The 15,953-nt window shown below is 37.0% G+C and overlaps 1 protein-coding gene and 1 long non-coding RNA gene across 2 annotated transcripts; one reads left to right on the forward strand and one right to left on the reverse strand.

The window, feature by feature from the left end:
• Positions 1-1,413: 1,413 nt before the first annotated feature.
• On the reverse strand, positions 1,414-15,886 carry LOC126367202 (lebercilin-like protein). Its single transcript, XM_050010625.1, has 7 exons — positions 15,840-15,886; positions 5,670-5,868; positions 4,437-4,501; positions 3,748-3,939; positions 3,404-3,623; positions 2,857-3,042; positions 1,414-2,491 (listed from the first exon to the last, which is right to left on the reverse strand). Exons 1-7 carry the CDS (start codon positions 15,884-15,886, stop codon positions 1,526-1,528), a joined length of 1,875 nt encoding a protein of 624 aa, XP_049866582.1. The 3' UTR covers positions 1,414-1,525.
• Positions 13,340-13,866, forward strand: LOC126367223 (uncharacterized). The gene is made up of 2 exons (XR_007566452.1): positions 13,340-13,627; positions 13,707-13,866. It is a non-coding gene; the product is annotated as an uncharacterized LOC126367223 (long non-coding RNA).
• Positions 15,887-15,953: the final 67 nt, after the last annotated feature.

Here is a 15,953-nt window from a genome sequence, read left to right on the forward strand (position 1 = left end):
GACAACTTGCAACCACATAAAACGTGGTGAGACGTTATTGACGTAATATTCCTTAAATTATTAGAAAATTACGTTTATCTTTTCCTGAAAATCATTCGCCGCGCGCCGTACCTGTACTTAACTATAGTTTTGAAATAGTATCACTTCTTTAAAAGCTACTTCGGTTATAAATCGATAATTATTAATAGTATTTATGAACAAATTGTCATCCAGTCAATCACAATTGCCAAGCAAACAGTCTCAACCCATTATTCAGTATTAACCTGACCAATAAAAGTGAAGCCGTGTTTAATCTCTCTGATAATAATATGTGGTAAGGAGCATTACACACTTATTTGATTCGGCACATTCGGTTCGTCAAATCCAAGCAATTGTCATCATTTCCCCAGCGTTATACCGTTTCTCACTGAGTCCGCTTACCTAACCTGAAGATTTGACAGGTCCGGTTTTTTACAGAAGCGATTGCCTGTCTTGTCAGACCAGCCAAGTATAGATTAAGTCACATACCTCCGAAATGCATTTCTGGGAATGTGGGTTTCCTCACGATGTTTTCCTTCACCGCTGAGCACGCGATAATCATTTATGATCCAAACATGAATTCGAAAACAAATTCCTAAATCATTAATAAAAAGTAGGCCTATCCTGAGATTCGAACCTGCGACCTCAAAGTGAGAGGCAAGCGTTCTACCAACTGGGCTACCACGGCTCTTAAAAATCGCAACGATTGTAATTTAATAAAATCAAAATTATTTATGTATGGTCAATAAAGATTTGGACAATACAAGTGCGAAAAAGTAATATATCTCGATCCAGACCAATATACGCCACAAATAACATTTTCGATGATAACATTTTCACACCTAATAAAGAATCATTTTACTGACATTCGTTGCGGAAAAAATGCTAATATGCGCCTGGCCCAAACAGTCCAGCATAAATAAAAAGGAAAAAATACACTCAAAAACAATGGTTAAAGAAAATTCAAACGAAATGAGAGAAAATCAGATAGGATCTCGAGATTCTCGAGTAACTTTACTGCTTTGCTCGACTTTTGTACGTAATGGACAATAAGATGTGCTTGTTAGGTACATGAAGACATATTTTGTTGCCGTAAATTGTGTGTACGTACCTTATCGCGTAGAAGATTCGAGAAAGGGTTTTCTATAGACTATTCAACTTCTATAAATAACGGCAGTGTTACGAATAAATAAATCATTCTATTATGACTATTGAAACACACCAAACAAACGCCTATACAAAGATCTTTCAATTAATACATTTTCAAATGTATAATTATAAATGGTAATTGGGATTGTTTTGACGGAATTGCTTTTATTATCCAGTCTTTAACTTTGAATTCTGATAAATTGGGATACTAAGGAGGTAATATCATCTTCAACCCTTTTACAGATGGAACTGCTAAGTCTAAATTCCTAATTTTTCAGCTAGATTAGCTTACAGTACATTACTTGAGCTATGACTGAACGGTAAAAATTTGGTCAAAACTTCATTCAGTGACGTTTTATCATTTCCTTCCCAAAAGATCGTCTAGTAAATCCTGATTGCTCATAGAAGAATCATCTAACATGTTCTTAGGTTCTCTAGAGTTCCTTCTGCCCGAAATAGACCTCTTTCTAGTTACAGTAGGTTCAGTAAAAACATTATCAGTCAACATTTTAAAGTTATTATTAAGTTCTTGCAAAGTTTCTTCTGGAATCTCGCCGTTAGAATTAACGAATTCATTAATTTTATCCACAACCTGCAAAGATTCTACTAGTTTATCACTCTCAAATTTGGAGTGGTTGAACTGCCGCATATGTTTGTCTATAACTCTGCTACTTTTCTCTATATCTTGAATGATGTCTTTGCAATATTTGTCCAACGGTTTACCGCAACTTAACTTTCTTTCGCTAGCACTGTTTTCTCGTGTTCTAGGTTTCTCTATTTTCGTTACTTTCTCCACTCTTTCTATTTCATCACCTGTGTAATCGTTTATAGCAACTGTTGTAGTAGTTTCTTCAATAACTGTATTTTCATAAAATGATACTGAAGATCCTCTACGGCCTCTAGATTTAGGTCTTTCAATAAGAACATCTTCTTTCTCTTCAACGATTTGCTCTTCAACAGATTCCTCAGTCGACTGTCTTCTAATGAAACTAGATTTTCGTGACGGAGCTTCGTCATTTTTAATTTTATTCATTAAATCTTGTTTCATGATTTCAATTTTCTTTTGCATTTCATCAGGAGAAGGATTTTTGTCAAGTTCGTCAAATATTGTCAAGTCAGCCATGCCGTCTTGGACAGTTTTAGCAAGTTCAATCATTTCATCGGATCCTTTGGAGTTCTTTCTAGGGTTTGGGGTAGAACGCGTGCTGTTGGTGCTGTTACGACTCCTGACGTAGCGGGATCGAGGTTCTATGGAGGAAGAGGTCTCTTCGTCGTGGGATAGAGCACTGGTGATATTGCGGGAATTCTCGCACAGTCTGGATAACTGGTCCATCTACAAATACGTCACAAATTCAATTACTGTACTATTGAATATATCAAAATATAATATTATAGTTTTATTTCTCAGTCATACAATGATGTAGGTACGTATAAAGATTTGAGATACATAATACACGTTGAAAATTTGGCTGCAGCTATATTCCAAAATAGGCAGACAAAAAGATGATTTGGAATTCGTAGGTGGATCAAGATCAGAAAGAATGTGGAGAGAGGAGATAGGCAATTGTCTCATCTTTTAACTCTCCTTTCAATACTGAGAGGACTCTCTCCTGACTTAAGAAAAAGAAGAGAGGAGAGAAGAGGATCACTTCTTCACAACTTCTCCTATCAAGGAGAACTTGTAATGACACTTACATTACTAAAGGCAGACCTCTCAGACCGCTCATCATTGCTGCTCGTCATTGCTCTGCTGCTGACGATATCGTTCCCGCTTTTGCTCTTACTCACAGGTCGGGTTACATTCACAGTCGACGCAGTTTTAGTTGGCGACTTTATGTTACGACAAGCGGCAGTGCTGATCATTTTTTCTTTCATCTGAAATTTTACAGGCGTGCTATAATCAAAAGAGCTATCAAGTTATGGTATAGACTGTGATTATGTGATGGTAGTTATTGCAGCTATTAATCAATCCAACTTTGGGTACGATCGTTACTTCATGATGTTACGAGTAGTACTTATAACGCAATAATATTTATTTGCAACAAAACTGAATGAATCGTACTGCCGAATTAATACAAACGCTTATGAGTATCTATAACATGGCTAATGTTGCGGTGGAGTCGCACATTTCTCAAAATCAACTTTTTGTCGCTGTAGAAAATATCTGAATAATCAGTAAAAATATAGCAGACACGAGTTCTTAACACATCTTAAGAATCATTACGTCAAACAATACCTCAATAATAGTAGACAGCTTATCCGCATTGCTTATAGCCATATCCAAATCATGTCTAGTGTCCTTATGTTTGTTGATTTCATTCTGTAGTTGGTGTTTGAAGTTCTTTGCTTCTAGAACTATGCGACGCTGCAACATTGCTATGGTCTCATTCTGCGCTTGCACTTTAGTAGTCAACTCAGTCACTTGCTGTTGAAGCTTCTCGCGTTCTAGAAGATTCCTGGAATATTAAGAAAGAAACATAAATTGAAAGAATTGATTTTTACAAGTACAAAATGTAATATCGTGTGCGTTCACTTCTAGGTATAAGACATACTCGAATAGAAAAGCTAAATCCAACTTACCTATCCCTGCTTAGCTCTAGCAGGTGTGTGTGTTCATCTTTCAACTGCTGATACTGCATGTCCCGTTCCTTGAGCTTCTGTGACACTTCCTTAAACTGCGACTTCAGTTGTTTGTACTTTGTCTGCTGGATTCTCATCTCCTCGTTGTGGGAGTTCAGTACTGACGGCAACTCGGCGTTTGAGTTCTCATATCTGGGAAAGATTTTGTTGTTGGCCATTGATTAGTTTACTCATATTTGTAGAATCACCAACATTGGCAATGAGATTAAACATAGTAATATATTCGCATATGTATACATCATTGGTGTCACAGTTGAGTCGTCAAATGCCTCTGACATATAATATATCATGTACTTAGGTACCAATAAGGTACCAATAACTTTTCGGACCTCTTCTGGCTATTCATAATTATTAGCAAACATTACAATAAATAATTGAGTATTGAGGTCCCGTATCGCCGAAAGAAGAGGCCAATTTCATCTAAGAAGCACTCCAATTCAGTCTTCTTCTATTATCATGTGTCTGGTGTCAAAGTTACTATTGAGCCACACAAAGATATCGTTTATGCAATAGAATCTAATTACACAATTATATCAAAGACTACCTTTCTATAAATGTTAAGGTACAATTTAAGTTTCGGACAATCAACTTCAAACAATTTCATGGCAAAACAAACCTCGAACACATACCTTTGCAAAGCAATCTCTTGCTTCTTTTGCATGGCCCGGAGCACGCGATTTTCATTGCTGAGCTCCTAAAACGTAAACACAAAATTGAAAATTAAACATATTTTGTGTATGGCTTGTACGAATGAAATAATTTGTTTGGAGGGAAATTGAGAACTTTGTTTAAGTTCAACGTAATGAAAACCACACAAATCCTGGAAAGCACGTGATGTAAATTATCTATGTACCAAACAAATCTGACCTGGATTCAAGTTTATTTATCTGATAAACTTCTGTGGCCCTAGAGGCATCAGTATTCATAATTGTCGCCAGTTTCTCAGAAATTCTGCTGCTCTATAAAGGTCCTTAATGAACTTCCTTCGACTTGCAACCGTAAACTAGTTATCAGTCGAAGAACATCCATACGGAAATTTATGTCGCGAATCGAACGTCCTTAGGGAGCCCTAGAACTGTAAAGTTTGAGCGTCCATTTACCCATTAAAATAGATGCTCATGGTGAAATTGGTAAGCAAACCTGTCAAAAGCCTATACACAGAGACGAGGTTCTCATACATACATACTTATACCTAAACTCACGCCTATTTCCCACCGGGATAAGCAGAGACTATAGAATTCCATTTGCTTCGTTCCTGACACACTTCTCTTGCCTCCTCCACATTCATCAATCGCTTCACACACGTACGTCGGTTCAGAGTAGATCGTACTAAACCTTTTCTAAGGACATCTCCAATTAATCAGAAGAGGTTCTCATCCCATCAAAAAGTCGTAATACCTATTAGACATCGAAAACCCATTTATACATTTGCAAACAGTTCTGACTGTTTAAAAGACGATTTCATTTCGGTATCTTCATCTGAAAAATCGTCGATCCCGGCTATATCGAATCGCTTAATGTTATCCTGTTTTCATCTGACCAATCTTCAGGTTAGGTACACTTACCTAACTGTAAAAGACTAGACCTGCAGACCCACTGGTCTGCAGGTCTAGTCTTTTACAGAAGTGACTTCCTGTCTGAGCTTCCAACCCATCTAAGGAAAACCAGTCCATTAAAAGCACGCGTTTCTTACGGGCATCTCGTAAGGACTGATAGAGGGATTGTGTCCTTTCAAACTTGATGGACCAATATATTGGTGCTGGGCTGATTACCTGTTATCCACCTAACGTCAAATTCAACTTCTTCGTATCAAGACATGAGATTATGTTATGTACTTATGTCAATAATAAAGTAGACTTTACCTGTAAATGATAATGTGCATCAGCGAGTTGGTTCTGCAGCTGCTTCACCCGGTGGGCCTTCGCCGAGAGCACGCGCTGTGCCACATAGCGGTCGCCCTTCGTGCCGCCAGACATATCCGCGAGAGGACTCGCGCGCTTGCGCTTGTTCAGCAAGTTCAGGCGAGAGTTGCTGCTGTATACGCTTTCCAGGGATTCTTTCCTGGGACAGAGTAGAAGAAGAATTTTTGAGGTCACGAACTTTTATTACCTGGAGATGCACTGGTCTTTCTTAAGGTGGGTACTGACTGGTGTTACGAGGCGTAATGTAATGTGTTACACAGCGAGCGTTCGTGCTGTCAGTACAGGGAAATAAGGCGCTCGTAACGAGCATCAAGACTGATTTTAAGCACATGACGTAACATATCATGCTCGCTGCGAATGATACAATACGCCTCGTAACACCGGTCAGTACCCACCTTAAGGCCACAATGAAGCGATTGGGTCGTGTACTAGATTCAAGATAAATTATGGAATTCTGATTACTAAATAAGTCTTTATTTAGATCTAAAACTAACGAAAAACATTTTCTTTTTTCTATTTACCTAACTTATTTATGAATTTTAATCAAGAAAAACGTAATAGTCGACATTTTATTACGTTTTTCTATAACTTCATTGTGCTTTTTCATACAGTTCCATAACAATTTCGTGTTTTGACATTTAGTAAAAAGTAATTAACTGATTAGTTGGAAACTAGTCTATTCATCTAAAAAATCAATATGGCTATTTAACATTTGTTAGCACATTTTTCATAAAAACAAAATCATTTATTCAGCGTAATTGTCATGGATAAACTGTTTTAGGTCAATTTAACATTTTTGAATCTACGTCATTTCGCAAGGTGTTACGACCGAGGAGAAGAAATAACAAGAAACTGCAACAGCAATATTATCTTTGAAGTCAGTGTAGGTATACATTACGAGTTATTTAGTAACTAGAGGAACACATTAATTTAATACCAGGTATTTTTTCAACTAGGTAATTATTAATCTTATAATAAGCTTTTTCTTTTTTCTTATTTTACTTTTGATGGCTTTGCTCTTGGCCCCAGACTTGCCCGAAGGCATTGACGAGGCCTAAGATGGAACGAGCTCGCCCAGAAGGTGCCTGTTCACTCTGGCTTCGAAAGCACCCTGCATTCGGAAATACAGAAGACGGCAGAGAATTCCACTCCACAAAATCGCACAAAATATGCCTAACACTAAGCTTTAAATTGATTTTCTGTCACATTCTAAATGCGATTGGTATTTTATTGTAAAAGGGTTCATAATTAGGGGCAATTAAGAGCGGCAGAGCAGTGTAAAAACATGTTACCGACAGTAGCCTCGGGTTCATAAGGGCTGTAGGTAGGTAGGTACCACAAAAAAAAATCCCCATCCGCCTGCGCCTGACGGTTCAACTAATACTCCCATTGTTGACCATTTTCCTTTGTTAGGTAAGCATTAGTAGGTATTATAAAGAGAGATAAAGATTTAAATATTTGATTTTATTTTTGTTTTTTTTTTCATTAATTTATTTTTGGTTTTATTTTTTAGGTTTATATTTTTATTCGGATTTTTTATTTGATATTTTTAATAGACTTTTATTTGTTTGATTTTTTATTCTTTTTTATTTTATTTATTATGGGGGCTATTATTTTATTCTGGGTGCCATGGTTAACTTATTCGCCAAAAATTTTTTTTATTATTTATGCTATTGTTTGTTAGTATTTCTTACTATTATAACAATAATAATATTTAAATTACATTTTACAGGAATTTGCAGCGATGTTTACCAATTATTTTTCACTTATTTTTATATTTATACTAGGGAGGGTGCAGAAAAACAACAACTGTGTTACTTTGTTACATTATATAGTTTTATTATTGGGAACGTTCACATTAAATTCAAACCTTTTCTTTTTTAAATTAAGATAAAATATTTTTGACCTTATATTATTAAATCACGAAACATTTCAGTCTAATACATCTTTTTATGGTTAGATTTACCACTTCGTTACCTAATTTTGATTTTATGAGATAAACTTTTGCAATAAAATGGAAAACAATAGCAGTTCAAGCATTTTATTTAAATTATCAAAAAAAGTCAAAAATTTCAAAACATACTTAGATAGTTTTAGTTCTAAGTCTGAAAATGTCTCCATAAAAATGGGGGACAAAAAAGTAACGCAGTAGTTTAGTAAGTAACATAATGGTAAACTTTCCGCATCTATGGTGTTTAACTTACTAAAAACAATTAAAAACAGAATACAATTAAATTGAAACCATAATAAATTAAACAAAACTCTCTTAGAATAAAATAAAATCAAAACTTCTCAAAAAAACAATATTAAACATACATTAGTTTCTGTCTGAGTCAAATATATTTAATGGGACATCAAATTCATTCAATTCGTTTTCAGCAAATGGAATTCTATAGTCTCTGCTTACCCCGGTGGGAAATAGGCATGAGTTTATGTATGTATGTATGTCATCATCGTCATCAGCCTTACGACGTCCACTGCTGGGCATAGACCTCCCCCAAGGATCTCCACGACGATCGGTCCTGCGCTGCCCGCATCCAGTGGCTTCCCGCGACCTTCACCAGATCGTCGGTCTACTTTGTAGCGGGCCTATACTGAGCGTCGTCCGACACGTGGTCGCCATTCTAGAACCTTTCCGTCCCAGCGGCCATCGGTTCTCCTCGCTATGTGTCCTGCCCACTGCCACTTCAGCTTTGCAATTCGCCGAGCTATGTCGGTGACTTTAGTTCTCCTGTAGATCTCCTCATTTCTGATTTGATCGAGCAGGGAAATACCGAGCATAGCTCTCTCCATTGCTCGCTGAGCGACACCGAGCCTCCTCACGAGACCCATAATAAGCGGCCAGGTCTCACTGCCGTAGGTCATCACTGGCAACACGCACTGGTCAAAGACTTTCCTCTTGAGACACTGAGGTATTTTGGACGAGAAGATATTCCGCAGCTTCCCGAACGCTGCCCATCCGAGTTGGATCCGACGAGAGATCTCTTTCTCGAAGTTGGACTTACCTAACTGGATTATTTATCCTAGGTAAATGTACTGGTCTACAACTTCGAGTGTAACGTTTCCAACCTGAACTGGAGTGGGTGCGACATGGTCGTTGGACATAATTTTTGTCTTTGTCATGTTCGTGCTAAGACTCACTCGTTGGGATGCGTTACTGAGATGGTCGAGCATGGTGTTCAGGTCTTCCAGGGTCTCAGCCATTAGGACTATATCATCAGCAAATCAGTGCGTCAGGTACTCGCCGTTGATGTTGATGCCAAATCCTTTCCAGTCCAGAAGCTTAAAAATATCCTCCAATGCAGCAGTGAACAGTTTCGGAGAGATGCCATCTCCCTGTCTCACTCCTCGCTGCAGTTGGATCGGATTAGAGCTCTGGTTCTGTTCTCGAACTGACATAGTGGCATTTTGGTAGAGGTCCCTTAGCAATTCGATGTACCTATGGTCCACTTGGCACCTCTGAAGAGACTGCAACACCGCCCAGGTCTCGATCGAATCAAAGGCTTTCTCATAGTCCACAAACGCCAAGCAAAGTGGCAGATTATGGTTCACTAATGTTTTACAAAAAACGTATAACAAATAATCATTTTACAAACAACGTTTGGAAAACTAATCATTTGACAAACTTTCATTTCGCAAACATATTACTTTAAAAACAATCATATGACATAATACAGATTCCGCAAATGTTTTACTTAGAAAATAATTCAACTGTTAAAATATTATATTTAAAATAATCACATGACTAAATAATTCGTTTGCCAAACTGGTGATTATACAAAAAGTTACAAGATAAATTATTATTTTTTTAAAATAACTATTTTTATGTGAAGCCGTACAAAAGTCGGTATTTTAGAATAATTTTATTGTAGTACCCACTTATTGCCGCACTATTTCGTTTATTGCACTGTCTTTTAAAATAAGTGTGACTGACGCGTATTGTATTTTTTTAACTATAGTAAACGACGAAAAGATTTTTGTTGATTAACATAGATTTTGGTTATTACAAAAAGTTAGAAAATAAATTATTACTTAGTTTTTAAAAATAACTATTTAAACTCTTGAACAGATTGTTGTACGTGAATTTAGTGAAATAAGTAGAATTCGGTTCTGGCACTCGCCGGCCGCTGCCGCGGCACGCTCGCTTCGCTCGCTCGGCTCGTGCGTTGTGGTCGCAGTTCTAACCTAACCTAACCAAACATTGGAAAATAAATGATTATTATAATTATTTAACTTCTTTATTATTATTGGACTTTCATGCATGAACCCAAAGTAATGATATACACGTACTTAATAGCTTACTACTTTCTTCTAAAATGATCTTTTTTCATACGTTTTTTGTTAAACTATAGTAAACTGAGAAAGATTTTTGTTGATTTACATAGATTTTGGTTAATAAAATATTTACCAAGCAATGCATTTTGTCAAATGTTATTTTTGCTTTACGTTGTTTTGCCATCTAACATGTTTATAAAATAATCAATTTGTAAAGTAATGTTTTAGCGTAATAATTATTTTTTTTGTAAATATATTGTCTAATGAGTAGTTTATTAAACAATAGTTTGTAAAATGATACATTTATCAAATATAGTTTCGACAAATGTTGTTTTTCAAATGAAAATTTATTATTTGTTTTTTGTCAAATAATCGGACACCGGCAGATTATACTCTTCGGTCTTCTGTATAACCTGCCGCAGTGTATGGATGTGGTCTATGGTGCTAAAGCCTTTTCGGAAACCCGTTCGTTCACTTCCCGTCTTAACGGCATTGATCACAGAGACATCATTGAATATGTGCTTTTTCGTCGACATGATAAAATCGATCTCGTTTTTATAATTTCCACTGGGACTTATCCAGGTCCATTTGCGGGTGCGGGCTTTCTGAAGAAGGAGTTCATCATATAGAGGTTCTCCTTTTCCATAAAGTCCGCCAGCATCCGGCCTCTGGTGTTCCGGACCCCAAATCCAAATTGCCCTACTCTCAGCTCGTTACCACAACGCTTCTCCGACTGTGCATTAAAGTCCCCCATCACAATCGTGTAGTGGCTTTTATGGCTATGCATGGCTTTAGAAATCTCCTCATGCATAGTCTCCACTTCGTCATCATGGTGTCCCGAGGTCGGAGCGTATACCTGGATGACAGTCGGCGAATATCGAGATGATATTCTGAGTATCAGGCACGCTACCCTGCTCGAAACACTACCGATGGTCAACACGTTGTTGACTAGGGACTTGTGGACAATAAACTCGACACTCTGTAACGAAATAATTATAAATTAAATTATTAAAACTATTAAATTTGTAAATATTGAGCAAAAACGTTGAGTATTTCCACTGCGTTACGATGGCTACAACTGCGTTACATTTCGCAGTAACACAGTGCATCGGTAACTCAGTTGTAGAAACCACGTGTATTCTAAAATAGCACTCATATGGTAATTCATTTTATAAAACAGATCGTGTACAATAAATATTTGCTCCTTTTTTTAAAGATATAACGGAAAAGATTATTCAATATTCAAAAAACTCACTTATCACAGCGGTCACGCAGCGGTCTCCCAATTAATACACGCACCTATCCCGCCGGCGTCCTCGCGACTGACTCGGCGAATTTCCAAGCCACGCACTCCCCCCGCGCCCCAATAATATTTGATTATATGTTATACGACTTTTGGCGCAAATGCATACAAAATTCTAATTTTAAGACTCAGTTTCGTATGGTAACACAGTGTTCGTAATTTTTTGGTTTGCCGCGGGGACAGAATAAATATTTTGGAATAATTAAAAACTGATAAAGGAAAATAATATTTAGTATTGTTAAAGTAAAGATTAAATTACGTGTTATTACCGCAAATATTACATTTTAATAGCGTCTTGAAGAATTTTTAAGTAATGTGTGTTTATATGGAGTAAATACACTTCTCATCAAAAAAATCGAAACACCTTGCAAGTTTACGTTTTGTCAGGATTATCAGAAAAATGTGTACATTTAGGAATAAATGTTAAATGTCGTTTAATAGTGAGTAATATGAGCTTATCAAATCTTAATGTTAATGTTCTAAATTTAAATGAATTTTTCATAGGTTTCGTATTTTGTTAAATGAGTCATTTTTATTCCGTATGGAGTATAAAGGAAATGGATAAAACAACACACGTAAATGAAAAAAAAAAGCTAAAAGACGTTTATTTAATAACTTGTATTCCCTCCCCGAGCTCTAATTACTGCTTCCATACGGTTCTTCATCGATTTCATCGAAGTTCACATGCTGTGGTATATTGTCCCATTCCTCTTGGATTGCATCTTGCAGCTGGCTAAGTGTTTCTGGGGCAGGATCTCTTGCTCGAATTCGTCTCTTTAATTCATCCCACAGATGTTCAATGGGATTCATGTCCGGGCTTCTTGCTGGCCATTCCATAATAGAGATATCGACTTCGTTAAGATAATCTCGTACGACGCCCGCGGTGTGAGCCCTAGCATTGTCGTGCATGAATATGAAGCCGTTGCCAATAAAATGTGCATAGGGCATCACATGAGGCTCGAGACACTCTTCGACGTACCGATGACAGTTTAGTGCAGGCAGACGTGGCCCAGACACGAAAGCAAGCTCTGTCTTACCGTCGGCGCTGATTCCTCCCCAAACCGTCCACGAACCGCCACCATAGCTGACCTTTTCTTCAATGCAGCATTGTGCATAGCGTTCTCCGTCTCTTCTGTAGACCTTGTTCCTTCCGTCGTTACCAAACAGCATAATTTTACACTCATCAGAAAAGAGAACTTTGCTCCACTGTAGGTATGACCAATTTAGGTGCTCACGTGCAAAGTTAAGGCGCGCTCTTCGATGGTCTGCAGTTAATTTCGGCCCATTTGCTGGCTTATGCGGTACCAGTCCACGATCCTTCAACCTTCTTCTAATTGTAGAGTCACTTACAGCCACCCTTCGTACAACACGAAGCCGCTGCTGCAGTTGAAAAGCGTTAAGGCGTCGATTTCTTAAAGAAGTTGTTACAATAAATCGATCATCTCGCTCAGAAGTGACCCGATTCCTGCCAGATCCTGAACGGCGCGTGAACAAACCAGTCTCCCGATAACGTTTATAGACTCTATGAACAGATGACAGGCTTAGATGCAGTCTTGCAGCCACAACACGCCGACTAAGGCCAGAATCCAGCAATGCCACAACTTGGGCGGCTTCTGTGGGCGAAGTATCCATACGTTTTAGAAAAAAAACCTTTCTTCAGACGTCCCAAAGTCACAGTATTGAAATAAAAAACAAAAAGTTTAAGGATAGGCGCCAATTTTTAGTTTTTAAACGCTAAATGTACTCCAACCCTAAACACACATTTGTCTCAAAACAGTGATTCATTTCGTTTATAAGATAAACAAATGAAATTCTAATTTTGAATTTAGAATTTTCGCTTATTACTGTAATGGCCAAACTGCCAGCTATACATTTATGTATTTTTTTTTCATCGTATGAATTCTTTTTTGTGTTAAATTCGGACAGAAACAATGAAAACGGAAGTGTTTCGATTTTTTTGATGAGAAGTGTATATGAGAGGGACAGTGGAATTTTGTAGGGAAACAACTGCGTTACTCAAAAGTACAACTTAGTTATAGGTCTACCAGCATCTGATGGCATAAAAAAAGTAAAAAAAATATTGATTTTCCTATGGTAATATTAAACTGTCTCCTGTCATGTCGAAGTACATGTTTTGTCAACAATACTGAGATTTTCCAAAGATTCCTTGAAACTATTCTGAATTTCATAAGAATATCGAAAAAAACCACTTCGATCACAAGCAAGAAAGATTGTTTACATTGTTTATTGTAAAATTAGTGAAGAAGCAGTTGGAGATCAACCGCAATCTTCGATTTTAAATCGCGTCCAAAGTTGACCGGTAAGTAGGACTAACTAGTCTTAATACTTGAATATATTTTTCCTATATTATTAGTTACTAACCTGTGACCTGTTTATAGGAGTTCCTAGCACTACCATACGACGAATAATTGCTGAAGGTAGACCGAATGGAAGTGTATTTAGTGCACCCGGTAAAAAGAAGAGAGGTGGAAAGAAAACAAATAACCAGGAGAGTTTTGATTTGGAAATAGCATAATATAAGTGATCTTTTCATAAATATTTTGTTTTTTTTTATATATACCTACCTACACTAGCTAGATTTTGCCCGCAGCTTCGCTAGCGACATCTATCGCTTCAAGCAACTGTTGGAATCTAGAGGTTTTTCAGAAATCCCGCAATTATTTTCCCGGGATAAAAAATAGCGTATGTTCCATTCCATTTATCTCCATACAAAATCTCAAGTCGATCCGTTGCTTAGTTCTGACGTGATGAGTGGATAAACAGACAAACTCACATTCAGGCGTTAGCGTTCACAAGACGACCGGGCGGACAATACTGGACACGACAGGGCAAAAAATAGAACGAAAGCAATACTGTATTGCATACAATAAGTACTTTATATAATGTCCATATTGTCCGTCAATAGGTAAAAAATAAAAAGTATCAAGACGTTTTCATCCAATTACCCGAGTGTTGCTTACTATAGAAATTTTATTTCCCCATTTGCCATCAGATTCTGGTACACCTATACCGTGTTTTTGGTTAAATTCAAATAATTTTGATAAAAACGTGGAACATAAAAGTACGAGTATAACATCAGAAATATACCAATAGTGTAATTATTGAAAAAATAAATGTTTGCTTTATAAAAATCGTGTTTGAACGTGAGAGACAGGTCATGGGACCCAAAATAAAATAATAGCCCATGGACAACTTACAAGCTACACTCTGCACATGCAAAGTTACATTTATAAAAGCCAATTACAAGTAGTCATAGCATGCACAATCAAGTGAATAACAAAAACGTAGAAGTAATTTAACAAAAAGCAGCCATTGCAATGTTTTTTTATGCATTTACGGGCATAGTAATGTCAAGATCGTGATATCTGGCCAAGAAATACAATCTACCCACTCTGGAAATTATTAAATAAATATTTTTTGATTAATATTAAACATACACAAAATAATTCATTACTCCAGAGTGATTCTGCGAACTCTTGATTAAAGTTTTATGAAGAACACCTTGTCACTAAAATTCACTTTATGTGATATACTTTGATACTTATAAATATCACAGTTTCACAGTAACACAATCTCACAGCGGTATGTTAGCACAATGTTAATTTGAAAGTATTTTTATCATGGATTATCACGATAGTTACGGCTTCGTAACGAGCCAAGTTTCAGTGTACTAACACTGATTATAAAAAAAAATATTCCTCTAAGTGCCATCGTGTGGGTTGTGAGGTGGATTACCAACCCCATCAACCCTGGTGTCAGGGTTATTATTAAGGCGCCATAGGCCCCTCACATTACTCATGTAACGACTACGTACTTACATCAGTAAGTAGTAACCGGGACCAACTGCTTAACGTGCCTTCCGAAGCACGGATCATCCGACTTTTGGACAATCAGGTGATTAGCCTGTAATGTCCTAACCAAACTAGGGATCAAAAAGTGATTTTCGTGATTTGTCCCCACCGGGATTCGAACCCGGGACCTCCGGATAGTGAGCACAACGTTCAACCACTGGACCATGGAGGACGTATCATTCATTGACATTATATTAGCTGGAGGTAAAGTAGGTATAAGGAATAAGAACACCTTTTGTACCATCTCTTTTCAACAAAAGAGATGCAAAAAAATATAACTATTTTGTGCTTTAAAAATAGTTTGCATTGTAAGCACAGGCCATAAATATGATCGATTGATGTATAACTTACGAGAATGTAGATAAATACAAATAAAATAGGATTGTAAGTATTGCATGGCATTGAACGGGTATGGTATTTTAGTGAATCGTGGCCCATTGGATGAGTTAAGCTCACGACAGAAGCTTATGTCGCCTACAATAAAACTAATAGCAATAGTTACAGCCGGTACATACCTATTTTAACACGTCTAACCATCTCTTACGATGTTTTGGCACTTTCCTCGCACTATTATTGAATAAGCATAATGAATTACATGCGATCTATGACACTAGATGTTAAATCATGCAAACACTACTAGAAATCTGATACAACAACAACCTTATATCCTTCTTTTTATCCTCAGGAATCAGACTTAGCACTGACATTCTTCAGGCAACCACTTTAAATTACTCCATTTTCCATACAAAATAACAACTTGGACTCAAAAGCGAG

This window comes from Pectinophora gossypiella, chromosome 5 (genome assembly GCF_024362695.1).
Source record: "Pectinophora gossypiella chromosome 5, ilPecGoss1.1, whole genome shotgun sequence".
Classification (NCBI taxonomy): Eukaryota; Metazoa; Arthropoda; class Insecta; order Lepidoptera; family Gelechiidae; genus Pectinophora; species Pectinophora gossypiella.

What these genes read in the sequence shown, in the direction of transcription:
- LOC126367202 (XM_050010625.1), bottom strand. Translation starts at nt 15,886, where the DNA reads ATGTCAGTGCTAAGTCTGATTCCTGAGGATAAAAAGAAGGATATAAG. An exon ending in CTAGAGCTAAGCAGGGATAG is followed by an intron (nt 3,624 to 3,747) that starts GTAAGTTGGATT and finishes TTAATATTCCAG; the next exon opens with GAATCTTCTAGAACGCGAGA. An exon ending in AGCTGTCTACTATTATTGAG is followed by an intron (nt 3,043 to 3,403) that starts GTATTGTTTGAC and finishes GTAAAATTTCAG; the next exon opens with ATGAAAGAAAAAATGATCAG.